Genomic DNA, 27,911 nt, shown 5'->3' with positions numbered 1-27,911 from the left:
ATTAAAAGTGGCGACACTGTCAGAATTGGAACAAAATTCATCTGTCATTCCCATACAAAGCCGTGTTCCAAACTAGTCAAATGCGCCACTCTTAAGGTCACTCCGACAGAATCCAAGATTAAAAGTGCTCGCGTTTTCGGGGGCACACCACTCGATACGGAAGCAACGCAGAACTGTCATTTTTATTATTTCACGCATGCTGCGACGAAGCAAAGCTAAATCAACAAAAATGACAGTTGTGCGCCGCCTCTGAATCGAGTGGTGTGCCCCTGAAAACGCGAGCACTTTTAATCTTGGATTCCGTCAGGAGTGACCTTAACTACATACACTCTGGGTTTGAGAAAACAATTTAAAAATGTGATCTATTATTTATGTTTATATAAGTTCTAGTGAAAAGAACAAATAGGAAGGATTGGAGTGCGTGAGTTTAGAATTATTGTGTGGTGATTCAGCTTCAAGCAATGATTTTATCGAGCACTGTGACGATTTTCTGGTAGGCTAGATGTACCAGTTGTGGCTTTATATCCTTTATATTGATTAATTATTTTAGAGCGTCTTAGGGGAAATGCTACAAGGTTAAAAGACTATTATGTCAAATGGCCAATTAAATCAGCGCAAACCAAGTTCATATCGATAAAGCATATTCATATGATACGATAACACCTTTGATCTCCTCCAAAACAAGCAAAGCATAATTGTAAAAATTGATTATGCTTAATTTTTGACGTCCTTTGCACCAGTTGTTGCACTAGTGGCCCCTATTTGGCCAATCCCATAAGAAAACAATGGGATTTGCCAAATAAGGAACCTAAATTAAGAATAGTGCCACAACTGGTGCATGCGTTCCTATTATGGATTAATCAATTTCAAGGATTATAACAAATTGTATTGTGGTTTTCACAGCTGTTCTAAGGAGCTGGAAGTAAAACCTTTCGCTTGATATATAAAGACCACCCACATTCCTTTTACTTATTAAAAAAAAAAAAAGTTGTTCGTATGTATGGCGACAATTGGTACACCCACCCTAGGTGTTTATTTGATGATACCGTTTTGTAAAAGTGGAAAGAATCACTCCGGCTCAGTGGTGTTGCAACGAAGAGAAAAAGTTTGTTCAGTGAGCCGGGAATCGGGTCCATAGGCCCAAGTAGTGATTTACCCTATTTTGGTTCCCAGCTTTAAACAACCTGATTTTTCAATCAATAAATGTGATTTGAATGCATGTTTACTAAAAATCCTTTTTCTGTTGGATTGTAAGAAATTATAAAGCCACTCCACTTGTGTGAAACCCCATTTGAAATTGGTGGCTGATTTTCCAGTCAATGCATACAAATAACATAATTATCCTAGCCCGGATTCAGGAGAAGATCGATGCGACTCTCCGGCGGCAGCAAGCCGGATTCCGTGCCGGAAGATCCTGTGTGGACCATATTGTCACGCCCCGCATCATTCTGGAGCAGGTCAACGAATTCCAAGAGTCCCTTTACTTGGTATTCATTGACTACGAAAAAGCTTTCGACCGTCTCAATCACGAGAATATGTGGGGCGCCCTGAGACGCAAGGGAGTTCCTGAGAAAATCATCGGCCTCATCGAACCACAGTACGAGGCCTTTTCGTGTAGAGTGCTGCACAATGGGGTCCTGTCCGACCCTATCCGGGTCGTAGCTGGTGTGAGGCAAGGATGTATTCTTTCACCGTTACTGTTCCTCATCGTAATCGATGAGATTCTGGTAGGTGCGATTGACCGTGAACCAAACCGCGGGCTGTTATGGCAGCCTATAACCATGGAGCATCTAAACGACTTCGAATTGGCTGATGACGTTGCACTCCTCGCGCAACGGCGCTCTGATATGCAGAGTAAGCTCAACGACCTTGCCGAGCGCTCCTCTTCGGCAGGTTTAGTCATCAACGTCAACAAAACCAAATCGTTGGATGTAAACACGGCGACTCCTTCCAGTTTCACAGTAGCCGGGCAACCAGTGGAGAATGTTGAAAGCTTCCAACATCTTGGTAGCCAAATGGCACCTGACGGCGGTACCAAGATCGACATAGGCGCACGGATCAAGAAAGCAAGGGCTGCCTTTGCGAGTTTAAGAAATATCTGGAAAAACAGGCAGATAAGTGAACGCACCAAAATACGAATTTTCAACTCTAACGTGAAATCTGTGCTGTTATACGCTAGCGAAACATGGTGTGTATCAGTGGAGAACACTCAACGGCTGCAGGTGTTCATTAACAGATGCCTGCGGTATATAATTCGGGCCTGGTGGCCTCACAACTGGATCCCAAACAATGAGCTCCATCGTCGTTGTCACCAGAGGCCGATAGCAACAGAAATTCGGGATCGGAAGTGGGGCTGGGTCGGCCACGCTCTACGTAGGGGCGGAAACGAAATCTGTAAACAAGCATTAGACTGGAACCCAGCGGGACATCGCAGCAGAGGCAGACCCAGAGGCTCATGGCGGCGAAGCCTCAATAAAGAAATAAAAGAAGTCGACCGAAATCTAACCTGGCAACAGGTTAAAGCGATAGCCGGGCAACGCTCAGGATGGAGATCTTTCAAGTCGGCCCTTTGCACCACCGGAGGTGTACAGGATCCGTAAGTAAAGTAAGTAAGCATACAAATAACATTCAGTGATTGAAATTTTAAACCATTTAGGATCGCATGGAATCGAGATTTTTATCCTTGAAATCATCGCTGGTGTTATAATTATTTCCTTAGGTGTTGGATTCTGCACTTAGAGTATTTTACTATTGAGAATCTTTAGGGCAAGCAACGGGTCTATTTGCAGAATTAAAACCGGCTGGCAAGACCGCATCGTGTTTTTGTGCTATGCGGTTCTATTTTCTCTTTTTCCAGAAGGAAGCTTTTAATACTAACCGAAGATATTTTAATTTCAACAGTGCTTCTCAGTGCTATTTGTACCCACTGATCCCGTTACGATCTTTGCAAGGACCCGTGCCTTCTTTTTACGTTGGACCCGTTTGCGGAAGTAAAATTCCGACAAGCGGTGGTAATCCTGCAGGGACACCGTTCTGGAAAAAAAACCTCTTAGAAGGTCACATCTCCACGCTCAGCAATGAGCATTAATAAAAACAAGAGGAAGGGGAGTTGCTGAATTCTCCACTTCCATCTAAGAAACAAGGTTTCAAGACCGTCCAGCCCAAGCGCGGAAAAAATAGAAGGAAGCTGGAGACTTCAGATATTCCTTCTAACTCTAACGTTGACATTATTTCTTCTCCTATCGAACAGTTCGATTTGATTCAGTTCGATTTGATTCATGACGTAATTACGATGGAAAAGAAATCTCGCTCTGGTACTTCCCAGAGGGGTATTTCTCAAGAATTTTATTTAGTTCACTTTAACAAAAGTGAACTAAATAATATGAAAAGTTTGGAAAAGGCCTGTATTATGTCCCATGTCCGTGTTACATGGAAACATTTCCGCAGGCCTGGGGGAAATTTCCAAAATCCCACCCAGTGCCGTAAGTGCCAAAAGTGGGTTGTATGACATTCGCCAGAAAGTCATTTGCCAGAAGACCTTTTGCCAGAATCAATATGCCAGAATGGACTATTCCCCAGAAAGCCATTCGCCAGAATGTACCATTCCCCAGAATGGACCATTCCCCAGAATTGGTCATCATCTATTTGCCATGCACGCGTTTGCCCAGTATGCGCAATAATTCTTAACGCCATAAACTTTTGGCATAACTATGAACAGCGTTAAAATAGAGGGTCATTTGGCATAAGGGACATTTTTTATAATTTTTCTTTGTTGTTGTCGATAATAGAATTGAAAATACCTAATCTGTATATAAGACATATGCATACATAAGCCGAGTATAGCAGCTTGCCTAGATTAAGGCAAAAATGGCGGATGTGATCCTTTTATTCAAATCGGTGTTTGCCCGGATTAAGGCAATGGTGGATGTGACTCCTTCTTTTAAAATTGGCGCTTGCCCGGATTAACGCAATGGTTGATGTAATTCCTTTTTTAAAAGTAGGAGCTTGCCTGGATTAAGACAGTGGTGGATGTGATCCCTTCTTTGAAAGAAGGCGCTTGCTGGATTAAGGCAATGGTGGATGTACACCCTTCTTTAAAAATAGGCGATTGTCAGGATTAAAACAATGATGGATATGATCCCTTCTTCAAAAGAAGGCGCTTTTCTGAATAAAGGCAATGGTGAATGTGATAACTTCTTTGAAATTAGGCGCTTGCCCGGATTAAGGCAATGGTTGATGTGAACCCTTCTTTAAAAATAAGCGTTTGCTAGGATTAAAACAATGGTGCATATGATACCTTCTTTGAAAGTAGGTGCTTGCCCGGATTAAGGCAATGGTGGATGTGAACCCTTCTGTAAAAATAGGTGTTTGCCAAGATTAAGGCAATGGTCGATATGATACCTTCTTCAAAAGAAGGCGCTTTTCCGGATAAGGGTAATTGTGCATCTAATTCATTCTTTAAAAGAAGGCGCTTGCTCGGACTAAGGCAATGGTGGATGTGGTCGCTTCATTAAAAGTAGGCGTTTGCCACAAATGAAGCAATGGTGGATGTGATTCCTTCTTTAAAAGTAGGCGCTTGTCCGAATTAAAGCAAGGGTGGATGTGATCCCTTCTTTGCAAATATTGCAAAAATTTGCGTTTGTCTGAAATGAAGCAATGGTGATTGGTGGATATGATACATTTCTTAAAAAAGGTGCTTGCTCCGATTAAGGCAAGGATAGATGTTATCCCGGTGTCCTCCTTAGCCTAGCGATAAGATGCGCGGCTATAAAGCAAGACCATGCTGAGGGTGACTGGGTTCGATTCCCGGTGCCGGTCTAGGTAATTTTCGGTTTGGAAATTGTCTTGACTTCCCCGAGGCATAATAGTATCATCGTGTTAGCCTCATGATATACGAATGCAACAATGGTAACTTGACTTAGAAACCTCACGGTTAATAACTGTGGAAGTTCTGAATGAACACTAAGCAGCGAGGCGGCTATGTCCCAGTGGGGATGTATTATTATTTATTTATTTATTTTATTTATTCAGACTAAGGCCGAAGTGGCCTGTGCGGTATATAAGAGTCTTCTCCATTCGGCTCGGTCCATGGCTACACGTCGCCAACCACGCAGTCTACGGAGGGTCCGCAAGTCATCTTCCACCTGATCGATCCACCTTGCCCGCTGCGCACCTCGCCTTCTTGTGCCCGTCGGATCGTTGTCGAGAACCATTTTCACCGGGTTACTGTCCGACATTCTGGCTACGTGCCCGGCCCATCGCAGTCGTCCGATTTTCGCGGTGTGAACGATGGATGGTTCTCCCAACAGCTGATGCAATTGGGGTATGGCGCAGTGGGGATGTAATGCCAATGAAAAAGAAGAAGATGTTATCCCTTCTTTAAACGTAGGTGGTTGCCCATGTCCGTTGTTGAATATGTCAATTGTGGATATGATTTCTTTTTTTAGACATTTTGCTTAGACTTGTAGATATAACTTCTTCAATGAAATTAAATGGCGTCTTGTATGACTTAAAATGATATTATCCAATTGTAGATATGATTTAATTTTTGAAATGAAGTCTGCGTCTGGAATGAGACGAAGAAATATGATATCCATTCGTAAACAGTTTGTTTGTATTAGACAAATATGTTTTTTTTTTTTGATAAATAGTATCCACCTTTCTGAAAATTGTTCAATATGTTGAATAATCCCTTTTATGAAAATTAATTATACCGCAAATCCCTTTATTAATAAATAATGCCAAATCCACGTTATGCAAAATTACCTTCTTTATATAATTTGTTTCTATTCTTTAGCCATCAATAACAATTGGAATTTCCAGTTTTACTATTTCTGGGGAATGGTGCATTCTGGCAAATTACATTCTGGCAAATGGTCTATTCTGGGGAATGGCTTTCTGGCATATGGTCCATTCTGGCAAATGGGTTTCTGGCAAAAACCATTCTGGCAAATGGTTTTCTGGCAAATGTCATACAATCCCAAAAGGTTGTATGATATTCGCCAGAAAGTCATTTGCCAGAAGGCATTTTGCCAGAATAGACCATTCCCCAGAAAGCCATTCGCCAGAATATACCATTCCCCAGAATGCACCATTCCCCAGAATTGGTCGTCACCTATTTGCCATGCGCGCGTTTTCCCAGTATGCGCAATAATTCTTAACGCCATGAACTTTAGGCATAACTATGAACAGCGTTGGGGCCCTCCTTAGGCGTGCGGTAAGATGCGCGGCTACAAAGCAAGACCATGCTGAGGGTGGCTGGGTTCGATTCCTGGTGCTGGTCTAGACAATTTTCGGATTGGAAATTGTCTCGACTTCCCTGGGCATAAAAGTATCATCGTGCTAGCCTCATGATATACGAATGCAAAAATGGTAACCTGGCTATGAAACCTCGCAGTTAAAAACTGTGGAAGTGCTTAATGAACACTAAGCTGCGAGGCGGCTCTGTCCCAGTGTGGGGATGTAATGCCAAGAAGAAGAAGAAGATGAACATGAACATGAAGATGAACATGAACGTTAAAAGAGAGGGTCATTTGGCATAAGGGACAATTTTTATAATTTTGCTTTGTTGTTGTTGTATAGTTGTTTTCTACTGAGGAATAAAACACCGCACCGGTCGATAATAGAATTGAAAATACCTAATCTGTACATAAGACGTATGCATACATAAGCCGAGTATAGCAGCTTGCCTGGATTAAGGCAAAAATGGCGGATGTGATCCTTTCTTTCAAATAGGTGCTTACCCGGATTAAGGTAATGGTAGATGTGACTCCTTCTTTAAAAACAGGCGCTTGCCCGGATGAACGCAATGGTTGATGTAATTCCTTCTTTAAAAGTAGGCGCTTGCCCGGATTAAGGCAATGGTGGATGTGATCCCTTCTTTAAAAGCAGGCGCTTGCCGGGATTTAGGCAACTGTGGATAAGAACCCTTCTTTCAAAATAGGTAATTGCCAGGATTAAAACAATGGTGGATATGATCCCTTTTCAAAAGAAGGCGCTTGTCCGAATTAAGGCAATGGTTGATGTGATACCTTCTTTGAAATTAGGTGCTTGCCCGGATTAAGGCAATGGTTGATGTGAACCCTTCTTTTAAAATAGGTGTTTTCCAGGATTAAGGCAATGGTCGATATGATCCCTTCTTCAAAAGAAGGCGCTTTTCCGGATAAGGGTAATTGTGCATGTAATTCATTCTTTAAAAGAAGGCGCTTGCTCGGATTAAGGCAATGGTGGATGTGGTCCCTTCTTTAAAAATAGGCGTTTGCCCGGAATGAGGCAATGGTGAATGTGATTCCTTCTTTAAAAGTACACAGATAGAAAAAGTTGTTGAAATTTACACGAAAGTAATACACATAAAGGGAATGCCAAAAAGAGCGTAAATTTAAACGATATTATCACCTGAATGTATGCAATTTGTATTGCATATTGCCACTTTTTATACGATTAAGTGTCATAATGCTATGTAAATTGCATACATTTAGGGGGAACTTGTTGGATCCATGTACAATGTACGCCCAAAATAGTGTAATTTTCCCCGTCTTTGTTATTTACGCGCTGTTTACTTTTCATTATTTTTTTCTGTGTAGGCGCTTGTCCAAATTAAAGCAAAAGTGGATGTGATCCCTTCTTTGAAAATAGGCATTTGTCAGAAATGAAGCAATGGTGGACATCATCCTTTTCTTAAAAACCCTGATTAATCCACCTAGCGGTGATGGTGCCTTTCTCATGCATTATAAAAATAGTTATTTTAGACATTACTCTTGAGCCCATAGTCCGATCTGGCAAATTTTCAAACGAGAAATTTTCATACGAGAAAGGCAAAAAGGTGCTTGCTCCGAATAAGGATAGATGTACAGCATCCCTCCGCAAGACCATGCTGAGGGTAACTGGGTTCGATTCCCGGTGCCGGTCTAGGCAATTTTTGGTTTGGAAATTGTCTGGACTTCCCTGGGCATAAAAGTATCATTGTGTTACCCTCATGATATACGAATGCAAAAATGGTAACTTGACTTAGAAACCTCACGGTTAATAACTGTGGAAGTACTGAATGAACACTAAGCAGTGAGGCGGCTATGTCCCAGTGGGGATGTACTGCCAATGAAGAAGAAGATGTTATCCCTTCTTTAAACGTAGGTGGTTGCACGTGTCTGCGTTTGAATATGTCAATTGTGGATATGATTCCTTCTTTAGAAATAGACATTTTGCTAAGACTAGCAGATATAACTTCTAATAACTAATAAAGCAAATGGCGTCTAGTATGGCTTAAAATGAATAATTTTGAAATGAAGTCTGCGTCTGGAATAAGACGAAGAAATATGATATCCATTCGTAAACAGTTTGTTTGGTATTAGACAAATTTGTTTTTTTATATATAGTATCCATCTTTCTGAAAATTGTCTAATATGTTGAATAATCCCTTTTATGAAAATTAGTTATACCGCAAATCCCTTCATTATTAAATAATGCCAAATCCCCCAAATAATGCATAATTACCTTTTCTATATATTTTTCTTCTATTCTTTAGCCATCAATAATAATTGGAATTTCCAGTTTTACTATTTCTGGGGAATGGTACATTCTGGCAAATTACATTCTGGCAAATGGTCTATTCTGGGGAATGGCTTTCTGGCAAAAATCATTCTGGCAAATTGATTCTGGCAAATGTTTTTCTGGCAAATGTCATACAATCGAAAAAAGCTGATAAAAATAAAAAACGATTACTAACTTTGATTTGTATGTTATGAAGTCAAATTTTCTCCAAATATAAGGTTTTATATAAAATTTCAAAGCTTAAAACTTTAGCTTTCAATAGATTGGTTTGTTTTGCACGTGAAGTTAAATGTCAAAAAGCTGTAGAAGAAAAACTTTAATTATCATAGATCTTTGCTATAAAATGGTCCCGCAAACCTAATGTCCCCAAATTTCCCCTGATCTGTAAATGGTGGATTAGAATATAACCCTAGTACCACCTTCTAGTGAGTGATTTGCTTGCGCCTATTACGCGTTTACGAGAACGCTGCAATCAAAGTTTTCTTGGAAACTGTAGTTTTTATTCTCTATACCTCGTTAGGATTAGAAAATGAATAAAATTATTACTAGAAATATAGTTGTTTGCTATTTTCTGCATGCTGTATTGGAAAAAACAGAAAAAAAATACCGAAAAAATTTAAAAAAAAAAGTTTTTTCGCTGGTGACATTTTTTGAAGGGTTAACGATGGTCCTCAAATGATTAAAAAAAGGTTCTTAAATATTCCTGCAAATAAAATATGTTGCATAGAAACAGTTTTCATTGAAAAAATATTTTTGGCCACCCATTTGTATTAGAATTCCCCATAGTGCTGTCCTGTGAGAGAAGATTCCAATAAATTTGAATGTGCTAATTGGGTTGTTTATGGGTATCTATGTTTTTACATATTCTGAATCTGTAGGGAAAACTGTGCCTAACCCTAATTTTTCAGCTTTTTCTCGTTTTGTTCTGCTAGTCCGCGCGTTAATATTTCGTTGGTTGAACCGCTCTTGGCTTTCGAAAAACTCTACCTTGATCGTTTCCGGTAATGTGGATGTCCGGATGCTCTCCGCCAACGCTGTTAATTTCCTCCGAAACATTTGAATCTTGTGAAACGTTTGTTTGATTTCCAAGTTCAGTATTGTCTTCATGAATTTGGTTATGCAGTTTTGCACTTTATTAGAGAACGGGCCATTCTCCTCTAGTAATGGGTATGTGAAACGGAAACTATTTGCAAAATGCGCCGGAAATACTCCTTTCCTTCGGCATCTGATCAGGAACGCTTTTCGACTGACCATGTTGCCGACCTTTCTGGTGCTGTTAGCGTAGTTTTTAAGCATGTGTTTGGCATCTGCACCATGATTGTTTCCAATCTCGTCATAGAAGTGGGCGCCGGGGGTGTTAGCCATGTTACTCAACGAATTAATGCTTAACGACTTTGGATACATAACGGAAACGTGTAGTTTTCGCCTGTTGCAGTCTTGTAACGCAGCAAAAACAAGTTTACTTCTGCATCCGATGGTTTCGGTAATTTATTTTACCTTTTCAAGGATTCTAAAATTATTTTGCAATTAGTTTCTTTTGCAATTTTTGTTTCAAGCGCACCCTATGTTTACTCACGTAAGATTGTTTTTTTGTACAAATTTTTCAGAATTTTTGGAGCCCCGGAACTATTTTTAATTTGCATTTTAAGTTTATATGGGACTAAAAATTTGTTCTTATGCTGCATGGGCCAACTGTCATTATATGAATGTTAGTGTCATTCTATCGATTGAAATGGCTTATTGTTTGCTGTATAAAAATGTAAATAAAAGGTTAACAAACAAAGTAAAAATATGTTGGAGATCAGAAAAACTTGTTCTTTATGTTAAACGATGATAAACCTACAATTTTTCTTTGCTAAACAACCCAATTGTGGGGGCAATCATAAATCCAATTTCTGGGAATGTCCTTCACGCAAAAAAGTTTTGAATTCCCGTGCAAAATTGATGATGGGAAATTCCAATAGGATCCCAGATTCGCCGGGTAAACATATTTCAATCGCTCAAAATCCGCAATCATTTGCCGGTCGAGCAATTCATACCCACCACAATCAACGAACAAATTTTGCTCCTACCTCTCACCGGGTAACGAGCAGTTCGTCGAATTCTAATTCTTCAAACACGCCCACCTATAGAAGCTTCCGACTTCGATTTTCTAAATGAACAATTGCATCACATGATTGATGCAATGCACTATGGTCCAGGATACAGATTTACGCGGAAAGATGAATTTCACGCCAAAACTATATTTTTTAGAAAAAACTGTTGTTCTACAAAATTGTTCGAAATAGTAAGGCCATCATTATGGTTCTACCAAAAAATAGGGTGGCCCATCATATAAAAAAAATTAAAAAATATTTTTTTTATTTCTCAGAATATTGACATGTTATGTTCTACAAAATTGTAGCGCAGCTTATTCCAATCAATTTTGCTAAAAAAAGTTTTTCTGTAGCTCTTAAGTTAAGTGATTTAGAGCAATTTTACCTAATTAGATTAGGGTGTACCTCACAAAAACAGTTATTTTTATCTCCTTTTTTTTGTTTTACATTTCTCGAAAAAGTCGTCTTCAGGTGACTTTTAGAGCTCAAAAAAATGCAACTTTTGAATGGGTAAATACGCTCAATATCTTTCTCCGATCAAAAGTTATAATCGTTTTTCTGTCAAAATTGCATTTTTTTTCATAAATTGATATCTCCGGTTAGGACAGACCAAAAAAATATATTCACACGGCATCAGAAAGAGAAATTGATATTCTTTATTATGTCAAAAAATTGGAGATACGTTATTTTTTTATCTCAAGTTTAACCAATTTTACTTAAACTATGTTTTTAAAATAAATTGATATAACTCGACAACGGAAGAAGATACAGACGATATTCTTATGGCAAAACACGCGTTTTGAAAAGCCCCAAACGTTTTCAGAAGATGCCATCCGCGAAAAATAAAAAATGAAATGAGCAGATCATAAATACTCTTTTTTGATGGACACCCTAATCCTGGTAAGTAAAATTACTCTAAACAAGTGAGCTTAAGAGCTACATAAAAAGTTTATATATCAAAGTTGATGGGAAAAAAAGCTGCGCTACAACTTTGTGGGACATTTTATGTCAATTTTCCGCAAAATAAAAAAAAAAAAAATTCACATTTTTATAAAATGGCCCACCCTATTTTTCAGTAACTCTATAATAAGGGCCCAAGTATCCAGAACAACTTTGTAGAACAAATTTTGTTTCTTAAAAGTATGGTTCAGACCGAAAATGCATCTTTTCTCGTAAATCTTGCAATACGATGATAATGATAAAATTTATAAAAAGTGTTTAAGCTGTAGATTTTTTATCTTTCATTTCTCACGAATGTCATCTTCTGAAGACTTTTGCGGCTTTTCAAAACGCGTGTTTTGCTATAAGAATATCGTCTGTATCTTCTTCCGTTGTCGAATTATATTAATTTATTTGAAAAAACATGATTTTAGTAAAATTGATAAAACTTGAGTTAAAAAAATAACATATCCCCAATTTTTTGACATAATAAAGAATATTAATTTCTCTTTCAAATGCCGTGTGAATATATTTTTTTGGTCTGCCCTAACCGGAGATATCAACTTATGAAAAAAATGTAATTTTGACAGAAAAACGATTATAACTTTTGATCGGAAAAAGATATTGAGCAAATTTACTCATCAAAAGTTGCATTTTTTTGAGCTCTAAAAGTCACCTGAAGACGACTTTTTCGAGAAATGTAAAACAAAAAAAGTAGATCAAAAATACTGTTTTTTTGAGGTACACCCTAATCCAATTAGGTAAAATTGCTCTAAATCAGCCAACTTAAGAGCTACAGAAAAAGTTTTTTTTAGCAAAATTGATTGGAATAAGCTACGCTACAACTTTGTAGAACATAACATGTTAATATTCTAAAAAATAAAAAAAATATTTTCTAATTTCTTTTATATGATGGACCACCCTATTTTTTGGTAGAACCATAATGATGGCCTTACTATTTCGAACAATTTTGTAGAACAACAGTTTTTTCTAAAAAATATAGTTTTGGCGTAAAATGCATCTTTCCGCGTAAATCTGTATCCTGGACCATAGTGCAATGTTCAAAGCAAATACCAAATTTGAAGTTGTTCAGGTTGGTATCAAATATACTGAAAAAAATGTTATTGGACTTCGTTTTAATGGATCCAAGTAATTCTTTTAAAATTTTAAATTCGAATACTCGCTCTTTAAAGGGTAAGGAAGATGAATTATTCAACTTCCTAACAGTTCATAATGTGCATTCATTTATTCATTTAGGTATTTAGTTTACATCTAAACAGATAACACTGAATCAACAATTTGACGCCACAATACACGGTCATCATAATATGCACATTGCCATTATAACTGAAACATATTTAAAACCTGTTTTTTATCAAAAGAGATCCAAATAATTTTATTTACCGAAATGATTGTCTTGACAGCGCCTGTGGTGGGGTCGCCATTGTCATTAATAGACGTATCAAACATAAATTATATTCTTCGTTTGAAACCAAAATTTTCGAAACCTTGGGAGTTTCTTTTGAAACAAATTTTGGATAATTCTCTTTTATTGCTGCCTACTTGCCTTTCCAGTACAATGGGCAGCGAAGGAATTTGTTGAGAGCTGATCTTCAAATTCCAACTCACAACAAATCCAAATATTTCATAATTGGTGACTTCAATGCCAAACACCGTTCATGGAATAATGCTCAAAGCAATTCCATTGGTAAAATTTTATTTGAAGATTGTTCTGCGGGATATTATTCTATTTAATATCCCAATGGACCAATTTGTTTTTTCCAGTCGAAATCCTTCTTTAATTGATTTAGTTTTAACGGATTCAAGTCAGCTGTGTGGCCAATGGTAACTCATGCTGACTTTGACTCTGATCACCTTCCTGTGACGTTTGAAATCTCACAAGAAGCCATTTATAATCCAATCAATTATCTTAGAGCTGATTGAGATTTATATAAAACGCATATCGATAGGAATTTTGATGTTGACATTCCTCTCGATACCAAAAGTGATATTGACAATGCCCTCGTATCTTTGACAAATTTAATTGTCGAAGCCAGAGGATTGCAATTCCTAAATGTGAAGTTGAATTTAACTCCATTATTATGGACGACGATCTTCAGCTACTGATCCGTCTTAAAAATGTGAGGCAAAGGCATTACCAAAGAACTCGCGATCCCGCGTTGAAAGTTATTTGATGAGATTTGCAAAATGAAATTAAAAAACGTTTCGCTATTCTGAGAAATACCAATGTTGAGAATAATGTCTCTAAGTTAGATCCCAGATCGAAACTCTTTTGGGAATTAATTCTTAAAAAACCTCAAAAGCCAATTCCAGTGCTTAAAGAGGGAAATAAAATTTTATTAACAAATGGCGAAAAGACTCAAAAACTTGCTCAGCAGCTCTAGAGTGCCCATAATTTTAGTCTAGGTCTCACTAGTCCAGTTGAGGATCAGGTTACACGGAGCTTCGAAGACATTCTCAGTCAAGAGAATGTTTTAGACCCTTCGTTGGGAACAAATTTGGATGAAGTGAGATCTATTACTAGAAAATTTTAAAATATGAAAGCCCCGGGTGATGATGGTATTTACATACTTATCAAAAACTTCCTGAAAGCTCTTTATCCTTTTTGGTTAATTTTCAATTGGCATTCCTTCCAGATAAATGGAAAAACGCCAAAGTTGTTCCAATTTTGAAATCCAGCTGAGGCTTCTAGTTATCGCCCAATCAGTTTGCTTTCTTCAATAAGCAAACTGTTTGAAAAGATTATTTTGAAAAGAATGATGGTTCATATTATTGACAATTCTATTTTTGCTGATGAGCAATTTGGTTTTCGCCATGGGCATTCAACCACGCATCAGTTATTAAGAGTTACGAACTTAATTCGGCTCAACAAATCTGAAGGATATTCGACTGGAGTTGCTCTTCTTGATATAGAGAAAGCATTTGGCAGTGTTTGGCATGAAGGTTTGATTGTAAAATTGATGAATTTTAATTTTCCTTTGTACATGATCAAACTGATTCAAAATTATTTATCAGATCGCTCACTGCAGGTAAACTATCGATTCTAATTCTAATTCTAAATCTGATAGATTACCTGTAAGAGCTGGTTTTCCCCAAGGCAGCATGCTGGGGCCCATATTGTATAACATTTTTACTTCTGACTTACCTTTTTTTGTCTTTATTAAGGAGACTTTCAGCCCTAGGCTGGCTCGTCTCCGGATACTGACTTACCTGATTTACCACCAGGGTGTCAAAAATCTTTGTTTGCGGATGACACGGGCCTCTCAGCCAAAGGGCGAAGCCTTCAAGTCATTTGTAGTAGATTGCAAAAAAAGTTTGGATATTTTCTTCACTTTTTTGCGAAAATGGAAAATTTCCACGAATGCTTCCAAAACTCAGCTTATAATTTTCCTACATAAGCCGAGAGCTTCTTATTTGAAACCTTCTAGCAGACATATTGTCACTATGAATGGGGTTCTAATTAATTGGTCTGGCGAAGCTAAATATTTACGACTTCTGCTAGATCGAAAAATAACATTGCAAAATCACATTGAAGGCCTTCAAGTCAAATGTAACAAATATATTAAGTGTCTATATCAACTTATAAACAGAAAATCAAAACTTTGTCTTAAGAATAAACTTTTGATTTACAAACAAATGTTTAGACCAGCCATGTTGTATGCTGTGACCATATTTGCTTGTTGCTGCAATAGCAGAATCTTCTATTGAAACGATTAGTTTCTTGTACCATTAGTATAAATTAGGATATGTTTAGTTTTAGTTTAAAACATTGTTATTCCTACATACATGGTTCAATTAAATGAGTGGAAAAATCCTAACTGCCAGAGACAATTTAAATGTATTAATAATTAAAAATTTATCATAGCAAATAAGGGTGATAGTGTTAAAGATGGAACACTTAGTCTAAGAGATGAATGCATGTATTGGATAATTAGCAAATAAAATTAAAAGTTATTAAAAATAAAAGTAGATCTCATTTTTAGAGAAATGTCGTTTTCGGGAAAACTTTATTTTTTTGGAAATGTTATTTTCGGGGAATTGTTATTAAAATTATATTGAATTAAGAGGTATTCAGCTCTAGGCTGGTTCAATTCTAGGTCGGAGAAATGTTATTAATACGTTTTTTCAGAAATTTCTCTATTTGTGGAATTGGTTTTCATTTTTATTAATGCTTAACTTCAGACTCTACACCACCCACACATCTTCCCTTTTTACTACCTTTGTAACTTACATAATACCATATCCTAAGACAATCGTTGAAATGCAGAGGTGTTCTCGGTCTCTAGTAGAAACGAAAGTTAGACTAGCAATCCTTTCCTGTCTATATGACCGTAATGTGACCGGCGCCGTTATTGACTAAAAATGTTTGAGCTTCCGTAACGTGTACCTACACTGAAAATGGATAGCTACCCCCAAGCCCCATTATTGGGTGTCAAATGGCTGCATCATCAATTCCTTCTCATCTGTAAGAACATGGCCTGCGTCGTTATTGACCATATCAAATTGTACTGCTCTCGGACTGTGCATATTGAGGTTGAAAAGCAAATCCCATGCCCCCATGCATTATTCTACGAAGTGTAGGATCATCATACTTATTACTCATGCTCGTGCTCATTCTCAAGACTGAGCCTTCCATGCAAACCATTTTTATGTACGGCAGCAAATCGTAAATTGCTACTACAATTATTAAATTATTTTTCATTCTTAATTGATGTGATGTTTGATGACAATTTTTTATGAAAAAAATAACTCAATAACTGAACAAGAATGGTTAGTTAATTTTGGCCGACGCATGGCGTGACGTAAACAAATTCTATTCGATAAGGTTGATGTATTGATCGGAAACACCCACTGCATGTTCGATTTTATAAATTTCATAAACGCATCCATTCTGCACTCACGCAGTGCTCAAACAATATTTTCCAACGTACAGGAGATTTAATTGAATTGCTCGATTATGACATGGTGTTGCTCTTGATAAACAAATAGGGCAATTTCCTTTTCAATGGAAGCAGAAAACACCGTCAATTCAGCTTATTTCTGAATGCTTCTTTATCAGTCCATGATTATCCGTTTTATGAATGTCACGATGTCACGAATGCTACCAGTAGATGAATAAAATCATGTCCGGCAGTTTAATTACCCGGAATGAGTGTCAGTGCAAGTTGCATCGTTGCCTAATTGTTCGAAAAATTTATCCGGCTTTCTACATAATCGGACACCGAAGTGATATGATTACTTCTGATTTCCTTCTGAGAATTGGTTTCATGATATGAGAAAATAGAAGAGCAAAACGATAAAAAATTTCTTCAAATAGTAGTCTAACACTTTATGCTTGTTGCTTGTTTCACATGTTGAACTAACGAAGCATTTCTTTGATGCAATCTCTGCATATGAGCTAAACGAGAAATGTAATGTTTGTTCCATCAGCTGAAGTTATTCTACGAAATACATGCAAACGCTTTTATTCGTTTCCTGATGCATAACAAACAATCGAAACAGTCACAGGCAAATTATTATCGTTCATCGCTGGCATATTTATAGACGACTCATTGAAAATCACTTTTGACTCGTGTTGGGATACAACCACCACTCGAACTGTTTTTGTCTACTTGTCTTTCTTTTCCTCAGCTTCGACATCAACAAATATCCTTTTGATTTCGAAGGTTGTTTTCTAACAGAGCTCCCTGGTCTGATAGTACACGTTTTTTACGCGGGTTTTATGTATCGCGTATATATTCCATCTAAATTGCTTACGTCACTACTCAAAATCTCTCTGAATTGCTAATTCTGCTTAAAAATGACTCAAGCGGGATTCGGCTGGAAGCGCAAAAAACCGCATGAAAACCGCATAAAAAGTAACCCTAGTGTACAACAAATTCTTCTTGTTCAAGCATAGCATGTACCCGTTAGGAGGCATGGTGAGAATGGCATGGGGCTTCATTTCCTGCATTGAAACAAAGCATCCGTTCCAGTTCTCGAATGATGATAGCAATCACATGAAATTTCTCTCTCAACGCACGATTAGGATAAAACGAGCAATGGGTAGACCTGTGCGCCGCCGCCGCCGCCGACACTTATTGACGTACGCCGACGCCGGTCAAGGTGTCGGCGGCAAGCCATACGCCGGTTGACTCCACGCCGCCGAATTTCGTATTTCACGCCGATGATTGACCAACTTAAAAATCACAGTATGCAGTGGGGTTTGATCCCACGAAACCAGTGCGCAAGACAGGTGCTTTCCCTACTAAGCTACAAAGGATGTCCGTCGTCCTTCGCAGCTTAGCGGGTACTGATGAAACCAAATTCCCAGCACCGGGCACGTAGCCGAACACTCGGAATACATTTTCAGAACTAACCTGTATTTTTGTTTGTACTCTCATATGTATTTTGGTTTTTGCTCGCTTTCAAATTGACTTCTATAAAAACATTCTTCATGCCTGCCGTATCCTAACGGAACTATCAATTCTATACTTTCGCCTCTAATTCTATCATGAACATGTGGTTAAAAAAAAACCCCGATTACTAATGATTGAAAAAAAAATCGATTACTAATTATTGGAACGATTAATTAGGATGTGGTTTTCGCTGAGTGAAAGCTCTTGAGCTTTTCTTTTAGCTATGTAAGTTTTCTTTCAACCTGCGCTTAATGAGAAAGCGCCATAATCAGTTTTCTGAAAAAATAAATTTCCCCATACTAATTTGCATGCAAACTTGAAACGGCTTGTGCTAAATCAGCTTTTATCCAAATGAGCTCAAATTTTCGGAGGACACTCAGGGCATGATACAGAATTAGATTTCGAAAATCGATATTTTACCACCCTAATGTACGTCTAAGTTTGGAAGATGATATTAGCATTGATTAATTTTTATTTAACTTCGACCATGAGTTTGAATACGCCATGCAAAATGTAAATCAAGAGCACAAAGCTTTACCCACCTGCATATCCTTGCACATCAGCGCGATCACAAACAGATTCAGAAAGAACCCGAAGAATCCGATGAAGAAGAGCGTCACTGCGGCGGCCACATAAGCCCAAGATTCCATCAGCTGCGGAGCTGCAACCGGTACAGAATTCTGCTCGTAATCACCCACCCGATGTTCGCCGAAGTTCTGTTCGCTTGCACTGCTAATGATAAGAGTACTGCTTGTTCCACTACCTGCACTTCCACTGCCTTCCCTCGCCGCACTGTCACTGTCGCTTTCCACAACCATTGACAGACCACCACCGAAACCGTCACCACCGTCATCACCAGCACTGACAACGGTGGCCCCATTGATGGTTGTCGTCTGCTGAATCGACAGAATGAGCAAACTGCTAATGTTGGCCACATGGATGACGCTAACTTCGGTCATCATTTTGGAGGCTGGCCACGGGATTCACTTGGGTGTTGCACGGGCCCAGCACAGTGGTGGGCCATTTTCCACGTGCTTCTGAAACTTTTTTATCGTTAAGCTATTCCGGTACCGGGTCCGCAGAGGTTGCATAGGAACAGGCAATTAGTGTCGGCTTAGGCCTCGAGTAGGTTGGTAGATGAAAAAAAAAACCGTAGGAAATGTTATATGGGGTATGATTTACGGTTTTATGTCACTTTGCAATTTTGATGCGAAGAAAAACTTAGCGTCTCCATTGGTAGTTGCGTGGGTCTGCACTGAACAATAACAAGTTAACACCAACTTATCTGCACGTTAAATATCTGGAATGAAAGAAATAACATAAATCGTGTCAAATTAATAGCGTTCAAAAAGATTAGTTGTAAATGAGTAAAAAACATAACTAGCAAAAGTTCGATCGAAGTTGTTGATTTTTTGACGTAAAACTTACGTCTCTCCTTACTATACCGCGTGTCGTTTCAAAATTTGTAAATCGACCGCGTTACGCTGTGTAGAAAGATTTCTTCAACTTCTCAACTTCAACCCGCCTTCTTCAACTTCTACCACTTGCTCACAAAAATTGTTATAGGGTATCCAATCATGGTTTGAACTAGTGAAGCGTATCATGGTTTGAACCATTTTGAAATCAGTAGAAATTACCATCTCATTGGCAGGAAATGAACCTAAAACAGTATGAATGGAATATTTAGGTATACTGGAAGTGATAGAGTTTATTTAAACATTCGTACATATTGTTTAAGTAATAAAATAAAGCGGTTTAAAAACGTCCTGATCATTCCGTGCCGATAGTTCGAACGAGCCAGACGTGTGTGCTGTGTCTCATCGCGGATTGTGTTCGGTAGTGCGAGTCTATTGTGTGGTGCCTACCTACGGATCCAAGGCGATCGCTGTCGGCGAGTGAAGTAGCTGCTTCTGGCGACGCCAGTGAAGCAGGCTATTGTTACTGCTGCTACCTACAGCAGCAGGGGCAGATAAGTGGCAAAACTTTTATTGTTCTCCTTCTGATTGATACAGAGTGGGACTGCTTAGAATTAATCAAATTAGTTTTTTAAGTTTTTTTTCTAATTTGCTATTAGTTTTAAGTTAGTATAAGCAAGATTATCCTTCCACCTTGCGGGGTGAGAATGGAGGCCGAGACTGGAGAAGGCAGTGTGCCTGCTAAAGATGGAGGGCGCACTCGATTGTACCATGCGGCTTCGCCTGGGCCTTGGGTTGTTTACTTTCGGCAGAAAGTAAAAAGCCTAGATTTTCTCGGCATTAAACGAGATTTGACGCGTCGTTTTCCGAAGCTTGATTTTAGCCAGATCAACAGGAACAAACTACGCATCACCGCACCTACATACCAGGTGGCGAATGAAATTGCTGGCGACAGGGCGTACAATGTTGAATATTTAGTTTATGTGCCCTCGCGGGAGGTCGAGATAGAAGGCGTAATCAACGCAGCGAGCTTGACTTGCAAGGATGTGCTTGCAGGGAAAGGTCGCCTAAAGAACGCCCTGCAATCTACCGTGGATATTCTGGACTGCAAGGAATTGCATTCAGCAGCCACGGTAGATGGCAAAAAGGTTTATTCCAAGTCAGGCTCGCTTCGGGTGACATTCGCCGGTTCGATGCTTCCAAAGTATGTCGATATAGAAAATATGTTGTTTCCGGTGCGTCTTTTTGTGCCAAGGGTATTTAATTGTACCAACTGCAAACAACTTGGTCACACTGCCGAGTTTTGTGACAACAAACCACGTTGTGGCAAATGCTCAGAAAGACATCGGGAGGAGTTCTGCCAGCAACAAGCAACAAAATGTGCTTATTGTGGTTTGAACCCTCCCCATGGTTTGCAAGAATGCCCGGTGTACAAAAAGCGCACCAAAAAGTGAAGCGCTCGTTGGTACAGCGCTCCAAGCAGTCGTATGCGGAAATGGTTAGGTCGCAAGACACATCCGCCACAGCCACTGCATCGACTGCTATTTCAGCCACCGTTCGTGTAAGTGATTATTATGATTCCATATCAATTGACGAATTGGACTCTGACGCAGCCGACATGGATGATTCTGCGGAGGTACACGTGCCCGAAAAGAGGAAGCAACCGTCTTCCCCGGGATCGCGCCGTAAGAGAACAAAAGTCATCCATAAAAGCTTGCCAAAATCTGAAGGTAATGGGGTTTTTTCTAAAATCCCGAAGCAATCTGTCCCTACTGCTTCTTTTGATCCTAGTTGCAGTAAGACATTCCCGCCATTGCCTAAATCCTATGTTTCGAAGAAACATCCGGCTAGGAGAATCAACGAAAGAAAAAACAAATTCGCACTTCTAGAAAAAGTATTCCGTCCAAGCGAGGATTGATCTCCTTTAAGGACCTTGTGGACCGTTTTTGAACTTGTTCAATATTCCGAATTCATTGAGGCCAATCATTGACCTCTTTATTCCAACAGTTGAAAGTTATCTGAAGCAATTGACTGTTTCATGGCCCTTCTTGCAGAAATTGTATCTTTCGATGGATAATACGGCGAACACCGAAGATACAATCACTGTGCTGCAGTGGAACTGTCACAGTCTGAAAAATAAATTAGACGTGTTCAAGTTTTTGATTCGCAATTCCGATTGCGATATATTTGCACTCTGTGAAACATGGCTTTCTTCTGAAGATGAAATCAACTTCCACGATTTTAACATTATTCGCCAAGATCAGGATGATCATTATGGTGGCGTTCTTTTGGGGATCAAAAATGCTACTCCTTCTACAGAATTCCCATTCCGACTGTTCCCGGCTTAGAAATCGTCGCATGCCAAGTAAATGTGAAGAATAAAGATCTTTGCATAGCTTCAGTGTACATTCCTCCAAATGCCTCTATTAATCGTCGACATTTTTGGAGCGCAGTCTCCTCCTATCATCTCCAGTATTGATATTGGGTGATATGAACGCACATGGTATTGGATGGGGCGAAACGTATGACGATTATAGAGCGCCTATTTTCTATGATTTGTGTGACGATTTCAATTTGAATATTTTGAACACTGGTGAAGTAACTCGAATAGGACCAAATGGTCAACAAAGCCGTATTGATCTGTCTTTATGTTCAAATTCACTATCATTAGATTGCACGTGGAAGGTAATTCAAGATCCCCATGGTAGTGATCATATGCCGATAGTTACCACAAAGTAGCTATCAACGATCTGAGCCAGTTAATGTTCCTTTCGACCTCACGAAAAACATTGACTGGCCAAAATTAGCATCGGCGGTAAAAATTGGTATTGAATCAACTGATACTCTTCCACCTTTGGATGAATATCGATTCCTAACTGAGTTGATTCAAAAAAGCGCACTAGAAGCTCAGAAACGACGCGTTCCAAGTACATCTGTCATAAGAAGACCAGCCACTCCTGGATGGGATGATGAATGTACTAAGTTGTATTCTGAGAAATCTGGTGCCTTCAAGGCCTTCCGTAAACACGGAAGGTCCGAGCTTTTTGAAGAGTATTTGAGGCTCGAAAGAAAACTCAAAAATCTCCTCAAGGCAAAAAAACGTAGCTACTGGCGACGTTTTGTCGAGGGACTATCACGAGAAACCTCAATGACAACACTTTGGAAAGCGGCCCGCAACATGCGGAACCGCATTTCCACCAACGAGAGTGAAGAATACTCCAATCGATGGATATTCAACTTCGCAAAAAAGGTCTGTCCAGATTCCGTACCAGCAGAACCGCTATTTCGAGAATCAGTCACTGATCCCGGTCCTTTGGGTGGACCATTCTCATTGCTGGAACTTTCTATGTCTCTTCTTTCATCGAATAACTCTGCTCTGGGATGCGATAACATCAAATTCAATCTTCTGAAAAACCTCCCAGATATCGCAAAAAGACGATTACTTGACCTGTACAACTGTTCCATGGAGTACAACATTGTGCCACCTGAATGGCGACAGGTCAAAGTAATAGCTATTCAAAAGCCTGGGAAACCAGCGTCTAATCACAATTCATACCGACCGATTGCCATGCTATCATGCATGAGAAAATTATTGGAGAAACTGATCCTTTCAAGAGTCGACCATTGGGTCGAAGAAAATGCATTGCTTTCAAATACTAGCGTTGTCTAGCGTTGCTTTCTTCAGATATACAACTGGCCTTTGCGCACAAGGAGCAATTGGCTTCAGTATTCTTGGACATTAAGGGCGCTTTTGATTCAGTTTCCATAGAAGTACTGTCCGGCAATCTGCACAGTAGTGGATTACCCGTTATTTTGAATAATTTCTTGTACAATTTGTTGTCAGAAAAACAAATGAACTTCACACTCGGCACTCTGACAACTTCCAGAAATAGCTACATGGGCCTTCCCCAAGGTTCGTGTTTAAGTCCCTTGCTTTATAATTTCTATGTTAAAGATATTGACAATTGTTTGGAAGGACAATGCACGCTCAGACAACTTGCAGATGATGCCGTGGTCTCTCTAAGAGGTCCATGTGCAGCTGTCTTGCAAGGACCATTGCAAAGTACCTTAGATAATCTGACTGTTTGGGCCAGACATTTAGGGATCGAGTTTTCACCGCAAAAACTCAATTGGTTGTGTTTACTAAGAAGCGGTATCCTGCTCAACTGAAACTCAAGCTGTTGAATGATGACATCAACCAATCTTTATCTTCTAAATACCTTGGGGTCGTGTTTGATTCCAAATGCACCTGGAAACTCCACATTGAATATTTGATACAAAAATGCCGGAAAAGGATCCATTTTCTACGTTCTATCTCCGGAACATGGTGGGTGCTCACCGGAAGACCTCATCAAACTCTATAGAACGACTATTCTCTCTGTTTTAGAGTATGGCTCCTTCTGCTTCCTCTCAGCAGCTGATTGCCACCTGATCAAATTGGAACGAATTCAGTATCGTTGTTTGCGTATTGCCCTTGGCTGCATGCATTCAACGCATAACATGAGCCTGGAGGTGCTTGCTGGAGTCACTCCTTTAAAGCACCGTTACTGGGAGCTCTCGCTTAGAATACTCATCAAATGTGGAACAAGTAACACACTTGTTTTAGATAACTTCGATAATATGCTTGAACTAACTTGTCGTTCAAGATTCCTGAGAGTTTATCTCAACTACATATCGTCAGGTCTTTGTGTTCCGTGTTATAATCCCCTCGAGTTCACTTCACCAACGACAGTTCCTCAATTGTATACGATCTGTCCATGAAACATGCTATTCAAGGAATACCAGATCATCTTCGACAAATATCTATTCCCTCACTTTTTTCTGAAAAATATGAACATGTCAATTGCAACAACAGATATTTCACTGACGGTTCTCGCATCAACGGATCCACTGGCTTCGGTGTTTTCAATGTAACTTCAACCACCTTCCAAAAACTTCAGGAACCGTGTTCGGTTTATGTTGCTGAGCTGGCAGCAATTAACTTCGCTTTGGGGATAATTTCAAATCAGCCCGTAGACCATTATTTCATCTTCTCGGATAGTCTTAGTTCTATCGAGGCACTCCGGTCGATGAAACCTGTTAAGCACGCATCTTACTTTCTTACAAACATAAGAGAGCAGATGCGTGTTTTGCTGAAAGATCTTTCAAGATTACCTTTGTTTGGGTCCCATCTCACTGCTCAATCTACGGCAATGAGAAGGCAGACTCGCTGGCAAAGGTGGGCGCACAGGAAGGTGAGGTTTATGATAGACAATTCTCGAGCAACGAGTTTTTCCCATTAGTCCGTCAGAGCACTCTTCAAAGTTGGCAAAGGAATTGGACACACAATGAACTCGGACGGTGGCTATTTTCCATAGTTCCAAAAGTTTCTGGGCGAGCGTGGTTCAGAGGTGAGGACTTAAGTCGAGGCTTCATTCGCGTGATGTCGAGACTTATGTCCAATCACTATTCACTAAACGCACATCTGTACAGAATAAACCTTGTCGATAGCAACTTATGTAGGTGCGGAGCCGGTTATGATGACATCGATCACGTAGTTTGGTCCTGCTCGGAAAATGACGCCTCCAGAGAGCAATTATTGGATACCCTTGTGGCCCGAGGTAAACAACCCTTCAGGGAAGTTCGAGGTGTTTTGGGAAATCGTGATGTTGTCTATATGCAGGCCATTTATAGTTTTCTTTGTGCTTCTGACATCAAAATTTAATATTTTGTTTTTTTTTTTTTCGTTTAGTCTCTGCCTTTTTGTTCCGTAGAGCTCCATAGCTCTTGCCATCCGGAAGATGCTCCCAGTCGAACCATTCCTCGAGCATGACGACACGCCACATCGTCACTGACGCCAAATGCCCGGATGAGAAGCTGAAATTTCCTTATCCCAAATCCTAAGCACCGTCCATCCTTAAACATTGTAAACTAACCTCGAGTCACCACGAGTACGCTGGCTCCTTCCCCTCTCTTATTAACTGTATAATAAAATGATATTGATTGTATATATCACAAAGAACCATGGCTCCGTAAAGTGTTATACACGCCTGAGCCTACCAAATAAACGAACTTGGAAAAAAAAAAAAAAAAAAACGTCCTGAATTTGCGCCAAATCCCCCCCACCAGTGGCATAATTTCAAAAAGCTCATAAAGGACGCATTTTATGACACAGGAGTGAGATCAATATATCAAAAGAACGCTATTTTCATCTGTAATCGATTGACGTCATCATACAATTGAGAAACAATTTGAAATAGTTAAAATAGTAAAATTCATACAAGGTAAAAACTGATCATGGTTTGAATTAAATTCGTACCATGGTTTGAACTTGGAAATGCAGTCATGTTCTGCTGGTGGCCGGTAGGAGCGCTGCATGCTCCTAGCTGGAGCATTTTGTTTACATTTCCAATATGAAAAATCGCAATTTTCATATCAATAATTTAGACGATTTTCACACGTTTCGAGTTACTAATCGAATGCGAGAAGATGAATAGTAAAACAAATTTGCTTTTCTATAGATTTCCTCAGCGTTTCATGCATGTGATTAGTATTATATTTAGGAGCTGCTGGCTGCTGCAGTAGTTCAAACCATGGTACGAATTTAGTTCAAACCATGAACAGTATAGTTCAAACCATGGTACGAATCAAAGTTATGTAATTATTAAGTTTTTTCAATGAAACTAAGCATAAATATGTGCACCCAGGATGTTTTTAGAAAGATAATGAACTAAGCTTCCATACAAACTAGAAAGCGCCGTTCTAACATGTCCTTTTAATGAAATAAATCAACTTTTTTTTGACGGCTCATATGAAACCCACCATTTGTTTCAAACCATGATTGGATACCCTAATAATGTTTGGGCTGTTATAATTGGATTTGCCTTTCTCGTGTATAAAGTATACGTAAAGGCTATATAATCGCTCCAAACACAAACTTTTTATAAAAGGCCCGGATACTCATAGTGTGGTATATAACACTATCGACTTAGTTCGACGAATTGAGGTGATGTCTGTGTGTGAGTGTTTTTTTTTATTCCTAAGCAATGGAGGGGAAATCTGCTCAACAGACATCCTGGGTTGTCCAGGAAGTGCGGGGTTGGGGACCACCTCCAACAGCAAACGTGGTAGGCAGGACTACATCCCCGACCCGCTAAACCGTTTCCATTGCCGCCAAGCCCATAGTCTCTTCGGTACAACCAGAAAGTAATGCTTCAAAGGGGGGGCAGGGGGGGGCCAACCTGACAGTCCTACGGATGCCTCTCGTGCCGCGCACACTTCGAAGCACTCTATGTCTTCACCGATAACGATGTCAATAGGCATCATACCGGTGATAACACAAAGTGCATCGTGCGACACGGTACGGTACGCGCTCGCAACTCACAGGCACATAAGCCAATGCGTACTTTCTAACTTCGTTCTGTAGCAGTTAATACGCAGGGCTGTGCCCCAAGCTGGCCCCCCATACCTCAGTATGAACAGAGCGACACTAGCCAGAAGCTTGCGCTTGCTGGCATAAATCTCAGAGCTATTGGACATCATCCGGGACAATGCCACTATAGCTGTGGAGGCACGTTTGCAGGCGTAATTGACGTGGCTACCTGAGCTGAGCTTATCGTCGATCATTACCCCCAAGAGTTTGATGGATCGTTCAGAGGTGACCGCGCAGTTACCTGCCCTTATCACCCCTTGTTGCTCCGACTTTCGGTTGTTAACATCAACCACCTCAGTCTTGTGGTGAGCCAGTTCTAACATCCTGGAACTCATCCACTCCTCCACAATTGCGATCGAGTGGGCTGCAGTCAACTCCACCTCTTCGATCGATTCGCCGTAGACCTCCAGCGGAATATCGTCAGCGAAGCCAACGATTACCACGCCCACCGGGAACTTCAACCTCAAGATACCGTCGTACATGACGTTCCATTACACCGGACCCAGTATGGAACCTTGCGGAACCCCTGAGGTTATGTCAACGCACTTCCGACCCGCCTCCGTGTCGTATACAATCTGCAATCTCTGGCCAACTGGCACTATTAAAAGCATTCCTCACGTCGAGAGTCACTATGGTCCTGGCGCCTTACCTACACTAAGGGACTGAGCAATCCCCGCAAGTTCCGCCACAGTTACTCTTCCCTCGTCGGCCACCCTGGCCCCTGGCAGTTCCACAAAAGGAGGCCAGGGACTTGGGTCGTGACGTGGGAAGAGCCCCGAGATGATCCTCTCCAGCATCTCTGGAGACCGCTCTGTAGGGGCCATCGCCCCACGTGTCTTGGCCATTACGACCCTATAGGCGTCACCCCATGGATTCGCGTTGGCACTTTGACACAGGTCCTCGAAGCAGGCTTTTGACGTAAACTACGTCTAAGGGGAAGACTCGGATACAGGGTGACAAATGAAAATTTCCAAATTGCGAGACCGTCACGAAATCATGTAAGATTTTGAACTTTAATAGCGCCTTTATCTTCCGATGGATTTTTGAGATTTATATATCAATCGATTCGGAAATTCTCTACCAA

At 39.9% G+C, this 27,911-nt stretch overlaps 1 protein-coding gene across 2 annotated transcripts in view; it reads right to left on the bottom strand.

The window, feature by feature from the left end:
* Positions 1 to 27,911, bottom strand: part of LOC134202596 (vertebrate ancient opsin-like) — a 128,473-nt gene that overhangs the window by 69,692 nt on the left and 30,870 nt on the right. Inside the window, exon 2 of one of the 2 annotated variants that reach the window (XM_062677614.1) lies at positions 18,544 to 18,897. In XM_062677614.1, the coding sequence (XP_062533598.1) occupies positions 18,544 to 18,897 (354 nt within the window). Of the gene's footprint in view, positions 1 to 18,543; positions 19,115 to 27,911 lie in introns of those variants that run through there. The other variant, XM_062677613.1, reaches the window with a different exon arrangement.

This window comes from Armigeres subalbatus, unplaced genomic scaffold (assembly GCF_024139115.2).
Source record: "Armigeres subalbatus isolate Guangzhou_Male unplaced genomic scaffold, GZ_Asu_2 Contig1299, whole genome shotgun sequence".
NCBI classification, from domain to species: Eukaryota; Metazoa; Arthropoda; class Insecta; order Diptera; family Culicidae; genus Armigeres; species Armigeres subalbatus.
Note: the sequence above shows the minus strand (reverse complement) of the source record. Positions and strands in the feature narration are given on the sequence as shown.